The sequence below is a fragment of the Scleropages formosus genome, chromosome 21, assembly GCF_900964775.1.
Source record: "Scleropages formosus chromosome 21, fSclFor1.1, whole genome shotgun sequence".
Lineage (NCBI taxonomy): Eukaryota > Metazoa > Chordata > Actinopteri > Osteoglossiformes > Osteoglossidae > Scleropages > Scleropages formosus.
Genome location: NC_041826.1, coordinates 6,248,387 through 6,275,005, shown reverse-complemented (window position 1 = coordinate 6,275,005; position 26,619 = coordinate 6,248,387). Strand labels below are relative to the sequence as shown.

Sequence of the window (26,619 nt, the reverse complement as noted above, 5' to 3'; positions counted from 1 at the left end):
TTACGCCCCTTGCTTCCTTCTTTCATGACTGTGTTCACGATTCACTGTTTACAATGTTTATCCCAGTCCCACTCATACCTTACAGTTCAGTTCTGGGTTTAGACAGGGGTTCAAACCATACTCACTTTATATGGAGTTTATATGTTCTCCCTGATAGTATGGGGTCAACAGGTTTCTTTCCACAGTCCAGATGCATGTGTTTCATGCAATCTAGTGACTTTAAATTACCCTTAGTGTGTGTATGTGTGAGTGAATGTGTGTGATAACCATACAATGGACCAGTGTCTACCATCCAGTATCCTGTCTTACACCTTGTCCATAAAGGATAGGCTCCAGACAGCGACAACCCCTCAGCAAACAAGAGAATGGATGGATGGATGGAGAGATGGATGGATGGATTTTTGGACAGTAGAGAGTCACAACAGCACACAGGTAAAGACAGTCTAGTGAGGGATTACAAACGTGTCCATATACATAGTTAGGGGTCAAGGTCAAATGATAACAATAGATATACAACAGGTGTGACCATGTAGCACTTTCTCATGGCTACTCACAGTCTTGATGTAACACACACCAAGTGTTTGATAGGAGTGCCAGCTCTAAATTACACTTATAGCTGAACTGCTTATTGTGTAAATGAACTTACCTGGATGTTGTGTAACCACACTTACAGTACCACTGTAAACTCTTTGAAAGTTAACACTGAATCCTGTACACCGGCATTGCTTGAGGGTTGTAAGTGTGTCCTTCTACCAAAAACATGCTCTTGCAAAGTCAGCCTTGGCAGGGCCCAAACTTGGGTGGAACTCCCTTTGGTGGTTAAGGGAACAGCGTGTCATCGGGCCTGTTTTTATTACAGACATGCATCATTTATCGACGGGGAAACGTTCTGAGAAATGCGTCATTAAGCGATTTTGTTGTTGTGTGAACATCATAGGGTGTACTTATACAAACCTAGATGGTATAGCCTCGATCACAGAGTGCACTTATACAAACCTAGATGGTGTAGCCTCGATCACAGAGTGTACTTATACAAACCTAGATGGTGTAGCCTCGATCACAGAGTGTACTTATACAAACCTAGATGGTATAGCCTCGATGCAGTCAAGAGACGCAGTAAACAGGAGATTAATGACACTGCTGCCAACGTAACACAGCGTACTGTTTAATAGTAACCTTTTTTATAAGTAGAAAGAGTATACTGTAAAATAAGGATAAAAAGTACAGTATAGTAAATACATAAAGCAGTAACATAGGTGTTTATTATCAAGTATTATGTACTGTACATAATTGTATGCGCTGTACTTTTATATGACTGGCAGCGCAGTAGGTTCGTTTACAGCAGCACCACCATGAACATGTGAGTATCACGTTGCGCTATGATGTTACGACGGCTACGACGTCGCTAGTCCATAAGAATTTTTCAGATCCATTATAATCTTACAGGACCACCGTCGTATATGTGGTCAGTCGTTATAAGCGAAACGTTGTTAAGCGGCACATGACTGTCTATGACTTTATTATATGAACTGGAAGGACTGTGTACCAGGATTATAGCAGTACAAACAAAGGTTACATGTAGACAAAATTTTGACTTTGTTTCAACACTACAGTTCTCCAAAGGCAGAATGTGTACAAAAGGGAGCAAGGAAGCACAACAGCGCCACCAAGTGTCAATCTGAATGCCATCCTCTAGTAAATGATTTCTGCAGGATGAAGGCGTGAAGAAAGCTCTGTGAGGCACTGTTCTTATGGAACAACAACAGCAACCATTGACTAAACTGCAACATCATGAATTCTTATGGAATTTTATGACATTCTATAACACTTATCTCCATTTTATGGAAAACAAAAACACTTCTGTAAGAACTTCTCCCCTTCTTTTACTCCGAGTTGTACTTGGCTTTGAAGAAAATCATCTGCTAAATGAATAAATGTAAGTATAAATGAACCACTGTCACTAAACTAACTTAAGATCAAGAAAACAAATCATAAATCTTCCACTCTGCTGAAATTCTGCTGATAATATCCAATTTCTAAGGTCATTTCCATACTTATCAATAATTAGTTCCTAAGATAAATTATGGACAGGTTTACCACTTAATGCAGTAAAAATGAAGATACAGTCTAACACCAAATGATAACCTTCAAACCCTACCCTCCAGATAAAAAAGACTGGCCTGTAAGTAGACAGCATTATGAAGTGCTGAAATTGAAAGATGACAATGTTTCTATAGAGAAAATATGATTTGACATGAGCATTATGAAAGGCAGTGCCATAGAAAAGACCATCATTGTCCTCGAGTAACTGGGAACAATCGGACCTTTCACACACACACACTCGTTCTTTTCTTTAGTTGCAGCATGCTGAGAGCTTGCAGACCCAGTCCTGACTGGACACACTGAGACCATTGAACGTGGCTGTGTGGCCACAGCAGACCAGCCTGGTCTGGTACTTTGCTCAGCATGTGGATGGGCAACTGCAGCTGGAGATGGGATGACAAGGATGTCAGCAGGGCCTGGGGGAATTATTCCTGCATCAGGTGCTGCACGGAGTCTGAAATATTTGGGCAAAAGAGAGCACAACAGAGAGAAAAATACCATACACTATTCAGTCATGATTTCTGAGCACACAGATACTACAGAAGACATTCCTGTTTTAATAATTTGCCTGCAAAATCTCTAAATTACCCCAAACATACAAACCCTACCAGCAGAGCTACGGTATGTGTTAAACACAACACCAATGACATTGTGAGCCATGAAAATAAAAGCATGGTGGTAAAGTGGAACGAAGAAAAGGGTACTAAGGTAAAGTTGTGAATTTCATAGTGCCACGACTCCTTTTGACATGTTTAACAGAGAAGCAGTGACTCACTGTGCTGGATTATGACCCATAAGACAGCATTGCTAATTTATCGACTTGTCATATTTCTTGAAGAACAGAGTTCAGTGTTTGAGATATTACTCCTTTCAAACGTTGGGTCTTAATAACCCCTGGATTTTAATTATAGCCCAAATTAACCATTTAAGTCCGTTACCTGTGCTCCACACTGATAGCTACATGCCCTTAGGGTTAGGGTTGGGTTTAGATCATCTTGGGGTTTGTTTAGAAAAAACAGAGAGGAAAAGGAAGGATGTTACCAGATTATGTGGATTAGCTATATGTGATGAACCATAAATCCCTTGCAAATCCCCAAGGCTCTGCTTCAGAACAGTCTCTTAGCTCCTGCCTTTTCCAAATACTGGTGGGATTTGTAAGGATTAATTGGAGTGGGGGAACCTACCTGGAATAAAAAGCAGGGAAAGAGTAGCAGACAATTGTAAACAAACAGGAGTGCAAAGAAGAAAATTCAGAACGTTCTGTCAGGTGACAGATTTTTTTTTTTTTTTTTTTTGCAAAATCAGAACAGGTGGTTCCTCAGAAACAAACTGAAATATATTCCGATAAGATAAACTATATCAAATAGAGTGTCGTCTACTCAAGTAGGATGCTGAGGCAAAAACTGAAATCACCTAAGAACTGCAGTAAAGGTGCCAAGTGTCTCTTGGATTAAATTTTTTTGTAAATAACACACATTTCCAAAAGATTTGAGCCAAAGCAAAAACTTGGAGGCAAAAAATCAAGCAGTGAAGCAAAACTTAACATTTTTTTGGCACTTAGCTAACACCGCTACACTTGTAGGCCAGAGGGAAGTAAAAAAAAAAAAAAAAAAGAGACTAAGTGTAATTATGGTTGAATGAAAAGCTGCAAGAGAAAGAACTTGGCGCTCATTGAGTTAAATTTTCATTTTAAAGCTATTACTATGGTGTTACTTTTTAATAAAATTCATGTCAAAAACGAGTGGCTTTCGGCTGCTTTGCTAACGATACCCGTGCGCGCGGCACACAAGTGAGTGCGCGGAAGCAAAGCAGCTGGGAAATAAACTCTGCTTTTACCCAGAATCTAAAGACGTGTTTTTTATCTAAGTGTGTGGGACTTATACACTTTTTACTTTGCAGACCGAGACATTTTTTACAACTGTGCCGCTGCGCTGGCAGCCGCGAATCCCTGTACACTGTGCACTTGTGCCCACGAGGCTCATGAAGCGCGCGCATGTGGCGGGACATTAAGATTAAGCGCGCGCACAACACACGTCCGTTTTCTAATCATGAAAAATTTTCTGCGACAGATACTTACTGTAAACTGCCTGGCGGCTGCCTGCTGCTCCCGCTGAGGCAAATATGTACTGTGTTATCCTTCCTTGTGCTGCTGTTCTCGCTGCTTTTTTCTTTTTAATGTCTCGTATTTGTATTATTCGTGTCGCGTTTCTTCACTGAATTTCACCATCATGGATGGCGCATATAAATAATGCGTTTCAGCTGTGATTAAAAACCTCGTAAAACATCAGCAGAGGTGAACATTTGCCAAGAGGTTCGGGCAAATAAATAGATTTGACAGTTTTCTCCTCACGTTGCGTTTTTTAAATATTGAATTAATTAAATTGCTTCATTCATTATGACAACTAGGGCTTGGAATACAGCTGTTAACTCTCTCGAGTCCGATACGCCGGTGTAAATGTCTTTATTGCTGTATCTACATTGGCGAAATGTCCGCATTGAACAGGCGAGGTGAGAATAATAGGGCGATCTTTTAAATACGTGTAAAGCCCGTGAAAGTCCGTGAAAGACAGGCGGCTTTGCCGACAGCGTCAGTCCCCGTTGCGGCGCCGGCGCTGGAAGGTGGTACCCCGGTCACGTGCTCGCGCGGGGCGGCTCACACAGCACCCAGCATCACTCGCTCGCAGCATCACCACCCACAGCATTACCTACATCATCTGTGGCATCATCGTCGGCATCGACAGTGTCCGCATCACTCCCGGCGTCGCTCGGAGACCAGCATCTGGGATCTGTCCACCCTTCGTTATGGAGCATCGCGGCCGCTGCGCGCGCTGACTGCCCGGCTTCCACACTCGTTCCTGCGCGGTAACCCTACCCTCCTAACGCACAGGTAAGGGCGGTGGGGTGGGGGGTACACCGGCCGCACCTACACGCCATGCACTGTATACTGCACGTGTGGAAGGGAGGGGTATAGAAACGATTTGAAACATTTGTATTGTTTGAATGAATGAATGAATGAATGAATGCGCTTTGCTCAACAACCGTGCAGCTTCGATGTGCATGTGGTCTCCAGAATGAGAAGAATGTACAGAAATTATCATGTTCGGGAAGCCCACCGACCCGGTTATAATTCGCTGTGCCCCAGATGCTTGTGGAATTGCGGACAAGTCGTATTTATTCCCTTTTCAATTCAATTGTCCCTAATCTGTGATCATGATCATGCAGTTCGCGCTGGATTTGGGTTCGATTCGGACGCTCTTTCACTTTTCTTTGCGTTCACAAAAGATCAGAGGATGGATGGTTAAAAAGCGCAATGAGCACGTCTCCGTGGTGCTATAAGTATAAATATAAATATAAAGTTTATAATAAACATCATGCAGGAAGTCAATTTGTGAAGGAATCGAGTATGAACTGTGAGATAACTTATTATATTTCTAGTCTCGCAGTGCTTCCATGTACACGTTATGAAATGAGGAAGCCGTCCGGTGTTTAACACTCCCGTACAGTGCACAGCACAGTAATATAAAAATATAATAATTGCACTGTAATACTGTAGTATACGGCAATAAAGCGCCTTAATGTATAACTGCTTTCATTCACATTTAGTGCCAGTATGTGGCAAGTTTTATTCATTTTCGTTCCCGCCCGACTAACGACTCTCAACGGTTTCACCAGCAGCGATGACGCGAATGAATGAATGAATGAATGAAATTGGCGGGAAAACCTGAAGAGCCGAGACGTTTGTCACACGTCTGTGGTTGAACACGGCGACCTAGGTTTCTTCTCCACACACGGTGTGTCGATGAAACCGAGAGGTTATTTACAAGTTGTTACAAAATGTGCGTCCTTTTTTGTGTCTCCTTAGACACCGTCCAGTGAAGACTAGCAGATGAGGTTCCACAGGATAAACTCTACAAAATTATTCACACAGGCAACACTCAATGTGAAAACAATTCCTTCCATGTGTAGCATTTTTATATTGCTAGGATCTATTATCACAAAAAAAGTGCTTAATATATAGACACCAGTGACACTGATATGCAATAAGTGTCGGCAGTGAACTTATGGCTCCAAGTGTACAGCTCTGGGTTTCTCAGGCTTTCAGTTCTACCTAGAAGGTGTAATACATGTTTAATGACTGTGTCCTGGGTTTGAACCCCTGCTTTAATACCCTTGAGCAAGGTACTTAACCTAAATTGATACTGTAAAAAAAAAAATTATTCATGTGTATTAATGGGAGGGGGGTGCGGTGGCACAGCGGGCTTGACCAGGTCCTGCTCTCCGGTGGGTCTTGGGTTCGAGTCCCGCTTGGGGTGCCTTGCGACAGACTGGTGTCCCATCCTGGGTGTGTCCGCTCCCCCACCAGCCTTGTGCCCCGTGTTGCTGGGTTAGCCTCCTGTTCACCGCGACACCACTTGGGACAAGCGGTTTCAGACAATGTGTGTGTGTGTGTGTGTATTAATGGGTCATTGTAAGTAGCTTAGGATACAAGCCTGAAGTTATGAGTTCACTTTCACAAAGACATCAGATAAATAATTGTGGTAAATATCAGGTGGTCTGAATAATTTCTGTCATGGACTGACATCCCTTCCAGGGTGTTCCCCGACTTGATTTCCCGCCCTTTTGCTTTGGAGTGGGGTCCACTCCACCACGACTCTGAAGCTGGACAAATGGTTGTCAGCAGTGAGTGTGTGACTGATTACAAATACATTTCTCCACTAAATCAAACATGGATACAAGCGATCTGACCTTCAACTTGCCACGTCAGTTAAACATGATGGAAGTGTTTGTGTACATGTCTGTGCGAGGCACAGAAACTTTGTTTCTGCCTGGTTTTGCACGTATCATGCATCAGTCCTCGGTAAAAGGTAAAGCAGGAATGCGTTGTGATAGCATTTCATAAGATGACAATGAATTTAACTGTAGGCAATCAGTTTCTCGACTTTTTTTCTGTCAGCTGCTGGATATAAAAGTAGTCTTTGATTTGTTAGTCAATGAAACAGGGCTAAACTGTGATGATTGAAAATCAGTTTGCAGCTACGTGGCCTTTGACTGTTTTTGTTCTCTAGGTTACTCGCTGTTCCAGTGCTGGAAGCTTCCGTGCTTGGACCAGAGTCTGAGAGAATAATTTGAGCATTTCCTTTCATTTGCTGCTCCTGTGCAGGATAAATCAAACTTTTTTCATGGTTCCTTTGGCTTGTAGGTGCCGTGCTCATTCGAATGGCGTGAGGCTGCACATTTGGCTTTAAGCCCACAAAGCTCACGCTATTTTTAAATACAGTTTTGTTTATCCTCCTTAAATTTAGTGATGAATTGCTGTCCTTTTTGACAGGAGGTTCGGGTGGTTTACCGCAAAAAGCAAGGTCATCTCCGGCCTCACTCCCACTCCACACACCCACACACACACCTGCCTTCTGACTTGAGTGCATCAATAGAAACACCTGTTAGAGCAGCCCTCCACAGGGTGTCAGAAGCCCAGCAAGTTCATAAATCACACACATGCGATTGCAAACAAGGCTGTCATACTCACACACACGCACACACACACACACACACACACACACACACACACACACTGTCTGGCTTTGGAGATTTACAACTGTCCACAACTATTGTTTCACCACAAAACTCTTTTGACTTCAAGGTAGACAATAAGATAGAATCCCAAGATGAGGGAATTCGACTTGCTTGTTAAAAGAGATTTAGTTGAGCGCATGAGAAGACAAGAGAATTGCATGTGCTTGAGATTAGGAGTGACATGAAGAAGTTTTGGTTGATGAGCACCTACAGAACATGATGGGAGGTCCATCGTTCCTGTCAGTAGTCCAGTGACACACAGGTTAGGCACACCTTGCCTTCTGAGTGAGTGGAAAGTTTCTTAAAATTCTCCAAAGAGACACACTCTCACGAACACGAGGAGCTTAATTTTTGTGGTTTCCTCTTATTGAAAAATGCATGCGCTCCTTCTTCATACCCTATGAGCCTCTAGTTCTGTAATGCTGCATTAGCCTTTCTCCATGTGTGTCATGTGTATTAATGATGTATAAATAATACATCATTAAGAAGGTTAATTGCCTTCCTGTAGAGTTATCAGACAGTGGCTATGTTCAAAGTTTCATGTAGACTTCCATGTGTATTTGACAAATAAGTACATAAATGCTTGTAGTCTGTGAATTTTATGTGAAAATCAGTTCTGCTCATTGAGGAGAATATATTAATACTGGACTATATTTCATATTGTTCTGTTCTGTCTTTAGCAAAATTGCAATTGCATCCACGTAACATTTTGCTAATCTTTTCAAGGGAACAATGGGATGAAATTCAGAATTTTTTGAGACAGCTGGTCATTTATTAATGCTCTGGTGCCTCCACAGTCTGGGTTAAAACCTACATTTCGTAAATATTTTATTTTTCCTCCCCAAATTCTCTTACGATGACATTTTGTGTACAGAAGCCTTTCAGTGCCGTTCCCACAGCACACTCCATTTCCTTCCCCCTTCGGAACCTGCCTGCCAGCATCCTCTTTCGGAAGTTGTCCCTCGCTGAGAATTCTGCTAACAGGGTCTGTAAATCATACATGGACCTGAAAGAGCTCAGTGGAGCAGGGCGCCGTCCAGGAAGCAAATAGGGAAGCAGCTGTTGTCTTGCTCTCCGCTCTTTGACCTGTATCCCAGAGTCCCAGAGCTGTCCTTACTGAGGATGTGCAGTTGTAGTATTAATAAAAAAATTTGAAAAACATGGCCAGACCACAGCCATTACATTTGAGTTGGGAACATCGTTAAGTACCTGCTCTCTCTCTCTCTCTCTCTGTGCCGAATTACAAATGTGTTACACAATGAAATGAGTGATTATTCCGCAAATGAGATTTATACATTCAATTTAGGAAATTTACGTAATCCTTGATAACTGCGATTTTGCATTGCAGTCTTCCCCTTGGACTTTGACAGAAATGCAGAAGCTAAATAATAATATAGAAATCCTGACATATAGAGAGGCGTGGTGGTGCAGCAGTTTTTGCCAGGCCTGCCATAGGGTGGGTTGGGGGTTCAAGTCATGCTGGGGGTGCCTTGTGATGGACTGTTGTCCTGTCCTGGGTGTGTCCCCTCCAGCCCTGCACCCTGTGTTGCCAGGCTCCAACTTGCTGCAACCCTGCTTAGGACAAGCAATTGTAGACATTTCATTTGCATTTATTCATTTAGCAGACGCTTTTGTCCAAAGCGACGTACACATCTCAGCAAAAGTACAATTCATGCATTACATTGTGAGAAGGAGACATAGCTGCAGACATGAAATTCTCAAGCAAACCTAGTTTGTTACCTACCACTTGCTGCACCGAGGTTCATCGGGGTTCAGACATTGTGTATATTGATATATAGATGATAAAATTATTGTAATTCTGGGGCAATGAAGCAAAAAAATTTAAGGTGACTACTGAAAAGTAATACTTCAGATAAATTTCTCGTAGGACTCCAAACACTACTTATGTGGTACTTTTGTGGTTTTAAGGTAATGAACATGTGGTGTGAGTAATTCTGGGGCTGTATGCTGGAGACTTCAATGTATCTGTTTATAATGATATTTGTGCTATGAGCTCTGATATCGCATTCCTTTTTATGTATTTTTTTGTTGTCTCTGAGCACCAGTTTATGTTATCTGTTCAGATTAGCAGTGGTCTGACACTGGTTATTGGAAGTTCTGTAAATTCCATTTGTAAATTTAAATGATTAATATAACTTATACATCAGCATAAGTTTTAGTCACAAATGGAATGAAAAAAAAAGCATGGAAAAAATTGGTCAGGGATTAGTGATTGAATCACTGAGTTGGGAAACATTTCCCAAAGCTATTGGAGTGTTCTGTTAATCTTAAGGTTATTGATTTATTTAAATTTGATCATGCTTCCTGAAAACTGACTCTTGAAATTTCATTGCTCCTTTTAGAAGATTCTTCAGTCAGTGTGGCATTGATAACATCATTTAAGGTAAAAGGCTGGCAGGTAACCTGCAGTCAGTTTGTGTTTACCTTTGGGTGTCACAAAGGTTTCACAAGTTGTACCAGTAGAAAACGGTGTATTTTGACAAAACAGATATAATCAGATTCCTTCTTTATCTGTGAGTCTTGTTTGTTTTTGCTGTAGTGGTGAGAATTTGATTTTGTTCCTGCTTATCAAATTGGGACTCATTATTCCAATTTCTCTCTTATTTCAGTGCTTATCTGCACATGGGATGAAAAATCCGATAAAAGAACTGCCTCCTCTCTGCTTAAAGCCACGAAGCATCCTGCTAAGCCATTATAACCCTTAAAGACGTTTGGACTGTGTTTGGACTGTCCCTTTCCCACACTCGTTGCATGCATCAGTCACACTGCTAATAACACCTGAGAAAGTAGGGAGAAGAGAGGAGGCTGCGCCTTGCCCACTGGACCTGAGTCGCTGGCTGCTTTCTTATTTATCGTCGCACTGTTTGTCTTGGTGCCGACACATGGACATTTTTAGCGTGGCTGTTGTTATGAGCCCAGATGAGCTGATGAAGTTCTGCTGACAGCACAGCAGGTAGACCTGTAGAAAGATGTCTCTGGGGTGCGTTGCCCCAAGCGCTCTGCAGGGGGTAGCCGGTACAAAACGGAACTAGAGGTGAAGGCGTTTTGCCAGCTGCTTGGTGTGATCTTCCGCTCATGGTGTTACGCCCTCCCAGAAGAATACGACTCTCTGTAAGCTAATTCACTGTCCTGGGAGCTTATTGTTGTATATTTAGCTTTTACTCTTTAAGCCAATGGGTTGTGATTGCATCCTGATGGGGAAAAACAGGTCAGTGCACCACTTTTCATAGCTGGAGCTATTAGAAAACCACAGTGCCCTCCCACTCAACTCAAAGTAACTACCTGCAGGCCAAAAGTGGTCTTCTTGGCCACAACTAATCTGCAAACTTTTATCTGAGGAAGACCATGAAATTTACTCCATGAGCAAGATTTATGTGACTCATTTTTCATAGCCTGATGTGCTTCTCAGTTCTCTGTGGGTATTTTTGCTGCAGACTTGTGTCTTGATGGTGTTTCTCGAAGAGCCCTATTTTGCCTCGGAGGACAAAAAGCACACATTTACAACACGTGCAAAAAATGGATCATAGTGGAAATGAAACATTAGCTGAGATAAACCAACAGCAGGTTGGACCACCTTGTCTCAAGTGCACCGTCTGGGTGGGTGGGGTGATAAGCCAACTGGGATCTTGGCTAACTGGGCTTCTTCTCTGCGGTATTGACTGAGAAACCCCCTCCGCCACCTTCTCCAGGTTATGCCACCCCACAGGTTGATTGGCAACTCAACAGTAAAAGAGAAGGGCTGATCCTGCGAGCATCCAGGCCCCCGCTGCTGCTCCTCCGCATCCCCATGGCAGCAGGAGGCCATGCCCCCGAGAAGGATGTTTTGATCAACCTGCAGGTAAGCAAGTACAGTCACGCAATCCTTTTTACCAGTTCACTTCGTTGGTGTCTCTGACATGCAGGATTCCCAAGGTAACAAAAACAGCAACATTTAAAGCTGAACTGAAATTTTGGTGAGGTTAAATTGAAGCCAGACATGAGCAAGAGAGCCTCAGCACTTGTGGCGACTATATGGAGGGACCTGCCTAATTAAACTCTGTTGCTACGGTGTGTCATGGCAACCGCAAAGAGAAGGCGAGTCTAGTACAACGAAGGCAGGGTGCTGTGTTCCGTGGACAGAAGCAGTGTCACATGCTCTTTTTTCTTACCTGACCATCACACATCCCAGTTGGGGATGTTCATGAAAAACTTGGCTGCTCCACTCTTGTATATGCTTCAGGAACCGCCCGGAAAACAAACCGTTTAATTAAACTGCCCACGGGTTCACTTCTTACTAAAATCATTGCATTCCATTAGTCCTCTTCGGGGCACCAAGCTGTGGCATTTTGAAACATTGCAGCTCTACTGGTCTCACGTGGTAATCCACTGGCTTGCCCTGGTGTGTAGCACAGCTGTCTGGATTGATCAGTCATGCATTTACATTTATTCATTTAGCCAAACTTTTCTCCAATGCAAATTGCAATGTTAAGCCAAGGACATTTTTTTGCCCAGGTACAGAGCTGGGTAAATTTTACTGGAGCAACTACTTTGCTCAGGGGTACTTCAGCGGGAGGTAGGATTTCAACCTGAACATTTAGAGTTTAAATGTAGAGGCTCTAACCACTGCACTGCCTGGAGCTTCAATCACAGAGTGTGAGGTAACACACACTCATAGTCTCAACTCTTCTAAGTGTGCTGCTTCTCATCTTTTTTCTGTATCTGCAGTAGCAATGCAAGGACAATCTAATAATTCTGACACGTCTGCTTTGCATATGGTTCCAAAGACATTTTGTTGAGAGATCAGACTTACAAGCTGTTTCAACTTTTAATTCATTTGTAGGTGGAACAACTTCTGTACAGTACTGTGCTGAGAACATCACAGGATTCCCTTGCATGACAAGAGAAATTTGTTCCTGAAAATCCAATAAGAAAAAACTTAATTCCCATTCATTTAAATGGGAGAAATAAATGATGCACCCCTAAGCAACAAAGGTTTACTCATTTCTTCACGACATTTTAAAAGTTCCTGCTTTTCTTTTGAATCCGTAGAAAATTTAATTCAAGTCCTTCTCTGAAAACAGTGCAATCTAGGCTTGAGACCCAAATATCAAACCCAGTTATGTGTAATGCAGTTTCATGCTTCCTTTTCCTATCTCCTTTCCATCATTTATCTTACCATTATTTTCTCTTTTTGTTTTCTGGTTTATTCTGTTGATCTCAGGTGGCACAGCGGTGCAGTGCATTGTGCTGATGCCTCACAGCTCCCGGGCTGTGGTTTTGAAATCAGCTTAATCTATGCAAGGTTTGCATATTCTCCCCACGCTGGTGTGGGTTTCCTCCCACAGTCCAAAGATGTGTTTCAGGCGAATATGCAGGTTTAAATTGTCCTGTAGCACACAGGAGAGCAACCGCACCCACCTCCTGGATTATTGGCCGCATCGGAATAGGAGATATTAGCAGGTCAGCTGTGGCAGTAGTGTTGAAATGGATTGTTAAAGGACAGGGGTTTGTTGTGCTGTCTTTCTTTTTTTGCTATGGGCTTGTGTGGTTTTGCTGCACCAGTAATTACCAAAAAATGATATAGTTAATGTGAAAATAGTTTGTCATCATTTAAGAGGAAGTGGGGGGGGGGCAGGGGTGCAGTGGCACAGCGGGTTTGGCCAGGGCCTGCGCCATGGTGGGTCTGGGGTTCAAGTCCCGCTTGGGGTGCCTTGCAGCGGACTAGCGTCCAGTCCGGGGTGTGTCCCTTCCCCCTCCAGCTCTGCACCCTGTGCTGCCAGGTCAGGCTCTGGCTTGCCATGACCCTTCTTGGGACTAACAGTTGCACACATTGGGTGTGTGTGTAAGAGGAATTGATGTATTATGGCTGGTTAGGTTTGGTGGTGGCATGTTCTCACGCAACGCCAGGGGGATTGGATTGGATTTTTAATTTCCCAATTGCGTGTCATGTGCCCCTTAATTGGCCCAGTGCGTTGCATTACTGCACCTCGTGCTTCTGAGGGTGATGACTCCCAATGCTCTTATGGGCTATTATTTCATTTTGCTGTCAACACTTCTCATCTTGCTGCACTGAAAGGAGCGCAATCCATACAAGGGTGACCTTTTTGCCAATTGAACAAGACACAACAAATTGACATAACCTAGCGGATAATTTATTACGACCAGGGCGTAAGTCACAGCCGCAGAATGAAGGCAGCAGCTATGCATGCTATGCATGATGGTTTAAAAGAATTGAGCTAGATGGGAAGTGAAGCAGAGATGTTTAGAGGACTACAGCTGGATCTTCTGTGATGTTCTCACTTGGAATCGTGTTTTTTACGTTGTTTATGTTCATGTGAACAGGCAGTGCAGCGTGAGTCAGAAGAGCACAGCCCCTTTCAATGAGTAATTGATGAGACAAACAGGACAGAAGGATGAGAAATTACCCTTGTGGTGGCGATCAGAGGGTACTTGGCTGAGACTCAGCTGCCCCAGTGAAAGCAAAGCATAAGTCCCGAATGTAACTTTCCAGTTATCTTTCAGGGGGACGAACAGAGCGGGCCTTTCTCACGGCACCTCGGAGACTTCAAACAGTCCACAACACGTGCACGACTGGTTTCCAAATGGTTAGGTCATGTTACTATATTTTTTTTCAGGAGCCAACCACAGCGTGGGGCCTCCCGAAATAGCTGCGGCCCGTTAACCGTGGGACAAACCGCGTAATGAATCACTCCTAACGAGGCCACGTGAGGCAAGGGGGTTCACCCAGCGCTCACATTCACTGCGTTAGATTGAACTTAATATAAACATGGACTCAAAGTCCCACCCATCTCCCTGCAGGCGTCTAATTCCAGTGCGAGAGATGTGGGGGAGCAAAGCGCCGGATGGCCTGGCTGTCGGGAATGACTCACAGGTGCACAGCCAGCACTGTGCTGTTGTACAGTGGAACTGGCACAGCGCTGGGCTACGTCAGAGGGCCTCGCATTAGCCTGGGACACACCATTTGCCTACGTGTTATTCAAACCACATACAAATGAGCGAGACTGCTGGTCATCCACTCCAGTTCTACTGGGATCAGGAAAGGAGAACTGCGCATGGTGTAAATGGTGTAAACCGGAAGGGGTTGTAAGAAAACCCACTCCTTGCCATGCAAAAAAAAAAAAATAGATAAATGCATCAGTGGAAATTAACAACAGCTGGAATTTGATGTGTGCTGTAGACCCTAATGCAGCTAATGTTTTCAGCCTCATTTGTTGAACTGTACAGTAGGGTGAGCCATTATTCCAAAGGCACTAGGAAGCATCACTCACTTGAAGGAGATGTGGCGATATCAGGCTTATTTAGATGTCAGGCTGGCTCGGATTTAGTTGAATGCAAATGAAAACAGAAGGACAGTAGGATAGTAAACATTCATTTTGGCTTAAAATGTGGAGAGGTTCTTCTTCACCACGGTACTGGCGCAGTACGGATTTCCCTGAAATTCGGAGTACGGCAGTCACATGTCGATCCAAACAGCTTCGCATGTCTCTTCCCACGGGGACTGCCCTGGGATGATGTGGCGTGAATGGTAACTTGATTGCAACAGAGGATCCGGGGCCTGGTTGTTATGGCAACATCACCCCAGCACTGACAGCCAGCTGTGGAAACACGTCACTGGTATCAGTGACAGACCATGGCAGCGTCTCCCCTCCCAATCTGGCTATTGTTTCAGATCTTGTGAAAATGTGCAGCAGGCGCTTTCATAACAACAGCGAACTAAGTCGGTCATCAAACGACATCCAAACGGACCCTCCTTTAGCGACGCTTTCCAGAACTCCTGATGGGAAAGGCAGGGGCAGCTTGCTCTCACAGTCTCCGTTCTAAATCACTTTCAGTAATCTGCTGATCCAGCGTTTCAGGTCGTAACCCCGCACTGTCCTCGTAGCGTCAGCAGCGGCAGATGTGTCCCTCGGAAGAATGGCGCACGCACGATCCCCGCTGTGCCTTTTTCCCGAGACGGAGTGTGTTCAGTTGTCCTGCGGACCAAAATCTGCCCAAAAAACAGCTCTGCCGTCTAAAAAAAAACCCTCTTAAAGGACACCACAAGCCAGACCACTTGTTATATTTCCCTAAAACCTGGCTGCGGTGTAATGTTCATAACTCCCGACAAACCGGTCTTGAGCCACTGGAGCTGGGTTGTGGCTGAAAGGACCCAGCAGGGCGCGGGTGCCATCTCCACATGTGTGCCAGCGAAGAATGAATAGGCACATCTGTCACCCGCTCCGAGCCCACATTCTGCGCTCGTCCCCCCATTTCCCTTCTCCTCGCTCGTCTATTCATCTTCCCTCTTTCTGTGTTTCCTCCTGTCTATCTGTCTGCCTGTGTGCTCATCTGCCCTCCTCCAAGCTCTTTTGTTTCTCTCCCTCTTTATCTTTTTGCCCCATGTTTCTGCCCTTCATTCCCCGCACCTCCCCATTTTTCACATCCACCACCTCACCTGCACGTACCTGTCTGTCTCCCCGCGTCCGTGTCCCCACTCGTGGAGCCGTCTCTCTTCTCATCCATTTCCCCGCGTTTTTCTCCTCGTTTGCATCCCTTGTATATCGTCAGCTTCGGCAGACACATTTGCAGGTTCTGGGTCCTACACATCCTTTTCCTGTGAAAGAACACATCCCAGTGGAGACTCACCCTATAGTTGCAGTGATGTGATAGTAGGTTATGCACAGAGAAAGGTAGAGAAGAGCCATCAGCTGCATCGCCTTGTGCCTCTACGGGGAAAATAAGCAGAGACTTCGACAGCTCCTTGAAGGTCACTCCTGCCTGGGGTGGTAACTGATTCCTGTTCACAAGAAACAAACACAGTGGAAAGGTATGTAGGCGCGAGAGGTGGAATTGCTCTGATGGTGACACTCTCAGCGTTATTGATTGTTTGCTGTATGTGTGTGTTGTGGTTACTACATTTAGTCATTTAGCTGATGTATTTCTCCAAAGCAACTTACATTGTCAATCTAAGTGCTTGACCATTTGTATAGCTAGGTAATTTTTACTGGAGTAATTTAGGGTAAATACCTTGCTCAAGGGTACTACAGCTGGAGGTGAGATCCAAACCTACAACCTTAGGGTCCAAAGGCAGCAGCTCAACCACTACACTAGTAACTGCCCCCGGCGAGTGGAGAACCTGGAGGTTTACGTCCACCTGCTGTTTTCCTACGGCTCCATTCCCCCTTCATTCCCGCCAAAATTGTACAAATGCAGAGGATCCCTGCAACGCTCGCTTTCCGTGAGCCGTTTTGTTTTCGTGCGAGCGTTTGTTAATGGACTGCAGTTTGTCGGATCGCTTACCGGTCCTATCCATCAAAGTTGAATTTCGAATAAAGATGAAAGAGGGAAGCGTGCGCGTGCAGCAGCGCTTGGCTAATGCAGCGTTGTCTTCATTAATTTGTGCGGAAACAGAGGGGCACACACTCAACAAAGAGCAGTTTGTCCTGTTAATTAAAGACTTCTCGTAACCCCGCCACGTTGCGCAACCCTGTTTTGTCGTGTGTCGCCATCTGTCGCGTTAACAATTGCTGTTCTATTTTAAAAGGACAAGTATCACAGCGTACTTTTTGTTGCGGAGCAGCTTGGAGCATCGGGCCTGTTTAATTGAAAATTGATTGCACGGTGTCCATATCCTGCTTTATTAGCATTTGCTTTCATTTGAGTATTTTTGTCATTCGTTTGTGTGACTTCTGGATGCCAACCAAATGTAAACTTGTTTGTTTACATTTGATGTTGAACTGATGGCAAGCAGAATGCATTATGCAATGTAGCAGGTGTACAGGTGTGTTTATATGTAATAGCCAGATGCATCGCTGACCACGCTTTGTATATTTGAGCTCCCTTCTGCCAGGGGGTGACATTTGTGGGTCCTGCTTCCTCGATCCCTCCACCAGACTCCCCCCTCCCTTCCACAGAGCCCACAGTCCCTTTCAAAGCCGAGATGAAAGCGGCCACGACTCGAGACGGGCTACGATTACCCCTCCTCCCTTGGCTACTGACACATACACTAATTACTTATTAATGTAAACATTTTGCATGATCCTAGAAATAAGAAACTTACTTTGCCACTGGCGTCATCACGTATTAAATGGTTATCAGCCGACGACAAATCATGGAAACATTCCTTAAACAAAGCACCTGCTGTCCCATCCCGGACAGGTTATTGCTCGGTGTTTCATGCGTGAATCTGACGTCCCCAGCCAACTCATCTTTGCATGAATGTATTCTGTGTGATAAACCATCCGAGCTTCTGGTTGTTGTGAAAGATTGCAAGATGTATCTAAACCCAGATATCAGAGAGAAAAAAAAATTTTCATTTCTTTCTGAATATAATCGACATCTAATTTTCTATTCAAAATTCATGCAAGTGGCGTTTTTTCAGTTCACACACACGCACACACATGCACGGGGTCTGTGGCCTGGCTTTTGACCGATATATCAGGAAATCCAGGCATCCTTGTGTGAGTTGCAGTGAAACATGAGTCACGTTGTGGGTTTATGGTTGTATCACTCGGGGCGCAGCCTGTCAAGGGGAGTCCGCGGGGCTGAACACGAATTGTCGCACAGTGTCTCTGCGCGTGACCCAGGTTCTGGCTGAGGAGGCGAAACACCCCTGTGATGGACAGCAGGAGGAGGGTGGCTGGGAGAAGGCCCTCTCGGTGCAGCACTTCGCCCACATCGTCTCTGAGGGTACCGCCAGCAATGGAGAGAAGCTGGGCCGCACCTACAGCGAGAAGGACTTTGAGTGTAAGTGCTCCTCGTCACCTGTTTTTGCACCTCAAGGAAAATCGTAGTATAAATGAGGTGCAAAAGGTTATTCGCTTTTCTCAGGGGGTAAAAAAGCATGAGGATTGCTCCGGTGCCACAAGGAATATCTGTTTAAAAAGTTATAAATCACTGAAAGTGGAGGAACTTTACTGGGACATCCCTATACTGCTTTTTGTGGTCTACACTTCATGAAGCATAATTATACTTGCAGCTGTATTAAATCAGAGCCCCTAACTTTGCTGCATTTACACTTATTCATTTCGCTGATGCTTTTTGCCAAAGCAGCTGACAACATTAAGGTAATTACAATTATTTACCCGTTTATACAGCTGGCCAACGTTACTGGATCGATTTTAGGGTAAGTACCTTGCTTAAGGGTACTACAGTCAAAGGTTGGAATCGAACCTGCAGCCTTTGGGTCTAAAGGCAGCAACTGTAGCCAGTACCTGACCAGCTGTCCCTGGTATTTGTAGTAACAGTAGTACAATATGAGCTCTGACTACTGCATTGCTGCTAAAATATTAAATCAGAAATCCTAATAAAAAACCTTTCCTCTGCTGCCTAGTGGCCCATATATTATCAGTTATTATTGTTTATTAATTTGAACAATGCCTTTCTCCAAAGCAATTTAAAATGTTAGGTTTGCATACTAAGCTTCTTACAGTTCCTTACAGTTAGCCGGTAGCGTAGGGCTTAGCGCCATCTTCTTCCAATCAAAGGACCTGGGTTCAAATCCCTCCTGGAATGGCACCCTTGAGCAATGTACTTATTCTAAATGGATACAGCAAAAATGATTCAGCTGTGTAAATGTAAGTAATTCAAAGAAAAGTGTCAGATAAATGAGTAATTGTAATATAAACAACACCCAGATGCATCGACAGGTGTGTAAATTCTATACATTAATCGCTGCTCATTAATAAGACGGCATTTGTGCGATTGCGCTGTAAATGCTCGAATCCTCGGTTTCAGATATTCGAGAGAGCAGCTCAGTAGAGTATGTCATACAAATGCTGTTATTTTTGGCAGCCTGGGGGAAAAAGCAGACCTGGGTGTGTCAAGAGAATAGGTGTCCCAGTTTCCTTTGTCTCCCACAGATCACCGGCACACGTTCCACCACACCCACCACCCGCTTTCCACACATCTGCCGCCGCCGATGCGCTTCCGCAAGAGGGTGCTCAGCACCGACCACCGCAGGAAGAGGAGGCGCAAGAAGAAGAAGACATCCTTACCCCCCTCCGAGGTCACGCCTACCATTCAGGAGGTGGACGAAGAGGAGGCGGAGTCTGAGGTTGAGGATCAGGGCCTGGCAGTCACACCCACAGAGCTGATGGATAACAAACCAAAGGTAGGTTCGTCCAAACAAATCCCCTCTGTGTTTACGAGCTGAGGCCTTTCTGTTGAGTCTTATATGCTTGCCATGAGCTGACTTACTGCTGCGTTGATTCTGATCTGCTCTACCCTGGGGTAACCGCCAGAGGGAGCCAGCAGTCTTTACATGAGGTCCATGCAGTTGCGCACATCCCATGCAGTGCAAAAATCCTGTCTTTGCAGTCCAGCCTTGGGCGTGAAGAGGGCCTCGAGCTGCCACTGCCCCTTTCTAGCTTCCGCATGGAAAATGAGTACCCCCCAACACCTGGTGAGGACATACTCTCCAGCACAGGCTTGGAGGTGAAGGGGCAGGTGCAGCAGGAGAAGGCTTTCAGCAGGTAAGGCTTGGGGAATGGCAGTACGCTACCCATCAGTGAAGGCTCATGCTAGTCAGGAGGGGAGCTTAGCTCAGCTTGAACCTCCAAATCAATGATTCAAATACTCACATTCCTCTTTAGAACCTGAATGGATGATGGTGGAAGCAGCAGGCCTTATGGCTGTCCCACGCATAACTAATTATGGAATAGCAGCAGCAATTTACAATGCACTTCAACAACACTGCAGCAGTAAGCAAACATTAAAGCATTTAAGTAAGATTTCCACTTGGATTGAAATTTATTCTAATAATTTAGAAATTAAATAAAGATTAAAAATCGAATGAATCAGGAATGGTAAAACAAACAAAAAAAAAAAACGTAGGCATTAATTTCACATACTTGCTTTTTATTCCACTGAGAAATAATTTTTTTTAAGCAGTTATCTGATGCTTTTTTCTGTGACTTATAATATTAAACTGCTTACAATCACTTGCCTAGCTGGGTAATTCTGCTAGAGAAACTTAAGATAAGTATCTTGTTTAAGGGTACTACAGCTGGAGGGGGGGATTTGAAGCTCTGTCTTTTCTGTCTAAACACAGCAGCTCTAACCACTACCCTAGCAGCTGCCCTCTCTAGTCTTTGGAGTTTGTATGTAAATTATCTGCCTTGTATGTGTCCTGTATGTTTGGCACACCACTCAATTCTATCTGAACAGACAAGTCATTACTAGTCATGACCTGGGGACAGATCTGTGTGTTTTATATCAAAGGCCATCCGTTTTGGAATCACATGTGGAAGTCATCATTTGTTATTGGTTTGCATGCCATTTGAAGCATGTTCTGACTCCAAAACTACAACTGAGTCAAGGAGTTTCATTTAATTATGTGACGGCTATATATTTATCTGTGCATAATTTAATATAATAAATGCGAGTGGGAGCAAAATGGCACCAGACTGGCAGCCCAGACAGGTGACAACGGTACGTTTTTTGGTGGTCCCATCCTTCTGACGATAAAACCTACCAGACTGTAAATTAGATGACACCAAACCCAGAAGGAGCGTGAACATGGTGAGGATGTCGCTGTCTGCGTGCTGATCTTCCGATGTGTGTAGTAACCAGCCGCTGTCGACAGGTTCTCAACCGCTCCGGAGCCTCCATGGTTCCGGAGGATACCCCAGTACCGGGTAGCAGGGCAGCAGAGGGCCAGCTATGACCTGTGGGAGCGGGTATGTGCGGGCAGCATGAGCGCGGCCGAGGCAGCCGTGTACCAGGAGGTGCCCACTGACGAGGCTGAGGCCCAGATGCTGGCCACCGCGGACCTGGAGGACATGAAGAGTAAGAGCTCATGCCAATGCTGTCTTCTGCATGCCACACATTGGAGCAGCTGGTATAGCGTTTCTCTACACGTGCACGTTGCTTCCCTCTAATTTACCAGCAGCAGGGAGTGACACTTGGCATGCTGGACCTTCTTTAGGTATTACAGACAAGTTTAGACCCCGGTCTTAATATGTTGTCAGTGCAGTAATACTAGGCAATACTTTACTGCACACAAGTTACGCAACAATACAGCAGGGCAGCTTTAGCCTGAGTAGTTCAGGGTAAGTACTTTGCTCAAGGATATTAGAGTAATTACATTTATTCAGTTAGCTGACACTTTCCTCCAAAGCAACTAACACTTACTTACACATACAGCTGGGTAATTTCACTGGAACAATTTAGGGTAAGCACCTTGCTCAAAGGCATATAGCTGTAGGTGGAATTTGAACCTTTGCCCTTTGGGCCTAAAGGCAAGAGCACTAACAACTATACTAGCAGCCACTCCTGTCCGAAGGGGGTCTGAACCTGGGTCCGAACCTGAGTCCTTGGAATCCAAAGGCAGCAGCTCGAACCATTTGACTACCTGCTGGTCCTGTGCTGCATTATATACCATATACACTGCTACTGTAATACCAACCATTTTTGAGAAGAGCTTTTGAAGCTGGGTTTTGTCCTGTGGAAGTGTCTTGTTATAGAAGCTAACAGGAATGTACTAACCAGAGCTTGAACCCTCAGCGCTCCATACCACAGGCCGCTGGCCGGGACCATCATTCCGCACTACTTCCCAGTAAAATAAAAACATAGCGGGGATCGGCAGCGCATAGCGGCGGGTGCGAGGACGGTAGCCGTCGGTGCGCTGTTTGCTTTGTGGACAGAGGGTGCCTGCCCAGCAGCCTTCGGCTCAGCGGCGAAACCAAAAGGAATGTTCAGAGTGGACTCTGCGTGCCCGTAAATTTGTTTTGGTTGAGAGTGCAGCAACCAAGGTCAAATGCAATGCCTTCTCCAGGCTGCCTTTAAAGTAAACATGGGCTAAACCGCGCATTCCAGCCGCTGGAATGTGGGCAGAGATGGAGAGTCTGCGTTTCACGTCATTAAACACGCCTGGCAGTGCGGGTGCCCGTGTTTTGAAACACACAGAAACATGGAAGAGGAAATGCTGTCCGCTGGGCTGAATGAGCACCCTCGGTGCAGTACGCCATAGGATCTGCTGCGGACGCTCATGGACAAGTTAAAAGAAGCGTTTTTCTTTCTGTTTGAACCCAAAATTAACCATTGTCCACAGAAGCACAGTTTGTCCTGTGGTCTTATTCCAGGTCTATTTTAATAACAAAAAAAAAGAAGTGCTTGAAAACCTATTCTGCATTTATTTTCGGCTTTAACACGCTAGAGACTTGCTTTCTGTTCTGCGCTCCAAAGACTTTTGACAGGGTTGCGCTACAGGCTTGTCGCCAGCATGCATCTGTTCTGTCTGACGCGCCAGTGTGATCCCATACTCCGGTTGCGTCCCCAGCTTCTCGGCAGGACGAGCGCTGAGGTGCTGCTCATATCCACCCGCTCAAATCCAAACCCCCTTATTTAACAGCCACACTTGAACTTAATTGGTTTACACAAAAAGGACCAGATCTCAGAAACAGAGAAGTGCTTCTCTAGAGGGTCTTTGCTCAGCGAGGTAAAGGGCAATGTAAAAGTGCAAGGAGGATGATAAGTCATGCAGAATGGTGCTCCAGATATGGGGCCACACTGACGCACATTTATCCAATGACTTGCTCACTCTGTAGGAAGGGTGCTTGGCCAATTGATGGACGACAACAGTGACAACCATTGATTTTCCATCAAAGCTGACTCACACACGCCTACAGTCTTTACTTGGTACTCTTTTTGCACGTTCTGACACCCCAGTGTCCTAGATCTTGTTAAACACTTGTCAATAGGCAGCACGGCTGCATGGTTGAATTATTACTAATGCATTGCTTAGCTGGCACTATTATACAAAGTTACATCACGATTAGTACTATTCCTTCTACTATTTAGCAAATGCCTTTGACCAAGATGACTTAAGTGTTACGGGTTTTACGGTGTTGGATACATTTATACAGAGAGGGGCAGCTGCTAGCCTAGTGGTTTAAGCTGTTGCCTGAGGATCCAGAGATTGTAGGTTTGAGTCTCACTTCTGCTGTAGTACCCTTGATTTGAGTTTTTATGCTGACATTGCTCCAGTAAAAATTACCCTCCTCTATGAACAGGTAAATAATTGTAAACTGCTTTGGAGAAAAGCATCAGTAATGTAAATGTTCTTATCAGAGCAATACAGAGGGTGTACCACACTCAGTGGTGGTACTGTAGTAGTTAGGAGAAGCTCTTGAACTGGTAACCTTTAGGTGATAAGTGCATTTTGTAATTGCTGAGCTGCACATGGTTGTACCTACAGGACAAGAACAGGAGTCGTGTCTTCTGTTGGAAACCCAGCAATCAGCTCATCTATTTGTACGCGTAGATCGGCAAACAGGCCGACCTCTCCGGCGTAGCTGTCGAAATCAAGAGGTCGAGGTCTGCGCTCTGAGCAGAGAGAATTTAAACTCAATCAGCTGGCCTCCGGCGGTAATTAAAACGAGGCCCATGATGGATTATTGGCAGTACAGCCCGTGGCTTTTCCTGCTTTTAGAGAGCGGGAGTCATTGACCGATGAACTAAAGCTGAATTGAAAGCAGGGCTCATGGTGGAGCTGCAAAGTGAAATAGCTCATAACCTCTGCCCAGTAGGGCCACACTACTGGCTCTCACTGGTATCCACTGTAATTACATTTTTATTAGGACATGCTGTGGCATAAAATTAAAAATGTAATGGGGTTTCATTATACAGTATATATTGGGTTATAGATTGTTGGGACATTTTTTTGGTCACATCAATATAATCTGTGTGTGAATATGTACATGCTTAAGCTGTGTGTGGACAGAAGCACAGGGATGGTGTCACTTAAAGACCAAATTTTTGACAGAGATTGCAGGGTATCTCTAATGAAAAAGTAATCATTTGAATAATGACAGGTCACTTTTATTAGCTTAATCATGGTAATATGAGGACCTGTTGCTAAGGCCATACTGGAATTGCAGAGCCAAGGTTTTCAGTATACTTGTTTTAGTCTGAAGTACGAGAGGTGTTCACACGGTGTCGCACTCCTTATTTGTGATTAGTGCTGCTACCCCACAGCTATCTACACCAGCGGATGCACGAAAGCAATCTTCACCCAAGCCTCATCATGGTGATTGTGTGGTGCGTGGCCCTCTAGAATTAAAGGGAACGACTGCCTCCAAAGCCACCATGTTTTTTTGCCATCAGAGCCTGTCTAATAACTGCCTGATCAATGGACAACGTCATGGAAACAGGCCTTTATTTGAATGGACAGAAGAACACAGAGTGAGCCGATAGATAGGCTGGCTAGGTTGGGGGGGTGTTATATTGGTTGTATCAATATTTCCTCAGTCCAAAGCAGCATAACTACTAGTGTTCTCTGTGAAGCCAGTGACGTCCGGTCGCATATGTAGAGCGACACGTCTGCTCAAAAGTAACTGCTGAGAACCTTCGTTTTAGTTCATCTTCTACCATCTCACTCACTAACTAAGAACTAACTGTTCTTAACAGGCTAAGCTTGGAAGGTTAAGGAAGAGATGCTTTTTTGTTCCTTTTTTGTCTGGTGAAGATTGACAAATTTTCAGTGTCTAATACTGTCGTCCATTGATAAGTTCTTTTTCTGAAGCAAGGTGCATTTGAAGCAGTGGACCTTCTAGACTAAAAGACAGAGAACTGATTGGCTGAGTCTGTGAGTCAGGATTGTTGTTTTTGTTTTGTGTTTTTTTGGGTGAGGGGTTTTCCGTAGGAGCTTGATTTCAATCTGTCAGTTGTTATCCTACTACTGTAGTTAATCTTGTTAGGAGGAGTCCTTCATGGTGAGCTGAGCTGGTTCAGCTCAGTGCACCAGAACTTACCTGAGGCTGGGACCATGACAGAGGCTGGGGAAGAGAAGGAGGTTCCAGGTCGTGGGGCCCACATGGATGGAGTCCCATGGAAGGGAAGCCAGGGCAAGGGGGAAGGACACGTGCTAGAGGGCTTCGAGGACTTTGAGGAGTTTGTGCTCGATTTTGAGGACTATGACCTCTTGGAATCAATCCATTCACACCTGGGATCCAGTCCGGAGTCTGCCCGTAAGTTTTGGTGAAAGTGTGATGGAGGTTGGTTGCATATTTGGTTGGTTGCATACGTATTCTGATTCTGATTCTGATTTCTGTACTGGGGCACAAGAATTGCCCGAGTAGATCAGGAACAAATGAATGTTTATTAATACTGTGCTTTTATTTATTTATAAATTTTTTTTTTTTGCTTGACCACGAATGAATTTCAGCCGGTCTTACTTTGCTATGGGTGGTTAGAAATATGTAATATTTTTTGAGATATTGCCAGACGAGTTAGCAAGTAATATTTCAGTAGTTAGAAGAGCTAGAGTATGATTGTGCTCTTGAATAAATGTGTGCTGTTCTTTCCATCTTGGTGTAGCCGTTGCTGATGGGCTCACAGCAGAGGTTGTTTAGCTTCCCCATGGGACGCCATAGAACAGGAGATATGTGGAGATGGGGTGGTACTGAGTGGCTGTGTAGTACCATAAGAGGAAACGTGGAGGTTTGTGTAGATTTTTGATACGTATTCTATGATTGACAACTAGACACAGGTAGCAGGTGGGTTTAATGCTTCACTTCTGAAACGGAATTTTTAACAAATCTTAAAATAGCAAGGCGAGAAAATATGTATTTACTAATATTGTGTTTAAAATACCATGTTTCTTCAGCTGGGATTTGTATATGCGGTTAGAAATGTACACAAATGCAACACACTGTCCTCAAGTGCCAATACAGAAAGCACTGTCTTTGAAATGAGATCGCGATTTTGCGAGGCAGTAATTCGGCTGGTCTGACATTGACCATTGATTAGAGGAATTTTCAAAATGAGTTGTTCCATTGACCTTTTCAAAGAAATGCAATCCAGTTAATGCAAAAAATATATGATGATGTGGTAATTGAAGCCAGCCAAAGTGCTCCGTGAAATGGGCCTACCCGTCAACCGCATCTAGCAGTAGACCTCGCCCACGAAATGGAATTGAAGCACTCAAGTGTAAAAGCGATC

General features: G+C 44.5%; 1 protein-coding gene across 1 annotated transcript in view; it reads left to right on the top strand.

Moving 5' to 3' along the window:
* Positions 1-11,485: 11,485 nt before the first annotated feature.
* LOC108924237 (anion exchange protein 3-like) overlaps positions 11,486-26,619 on the top strand; it is a 29,325-nt gene continuing 14,191 nt past the window's right edge. Inside the window, exons 1-6 of the mRNA XM_029247250.1 lie at positions 11,486-11,536; positions 13,135-13,137; positions 18,264-18,423; positions 19,539-19,789; positions 19,996-20,150; positions 21,263-21,465. Of these exons, the coding sequence (XP_029103083.1) occupies positions 11,486-11,536; positions 13,135-13,137; positions 18,264-18,423; positions 19,539-19,789; positions 19,996-20,150; positions 21,263-21,465 (823 nt within the window). The remainder of the gene's footprint in view (positions 11,537-13,134; positions 13,138-18,263; positions 18,424-19,538; positions 19,790-19,995; positions 20,151-21,262; positions 21,466-26,619) is intronic.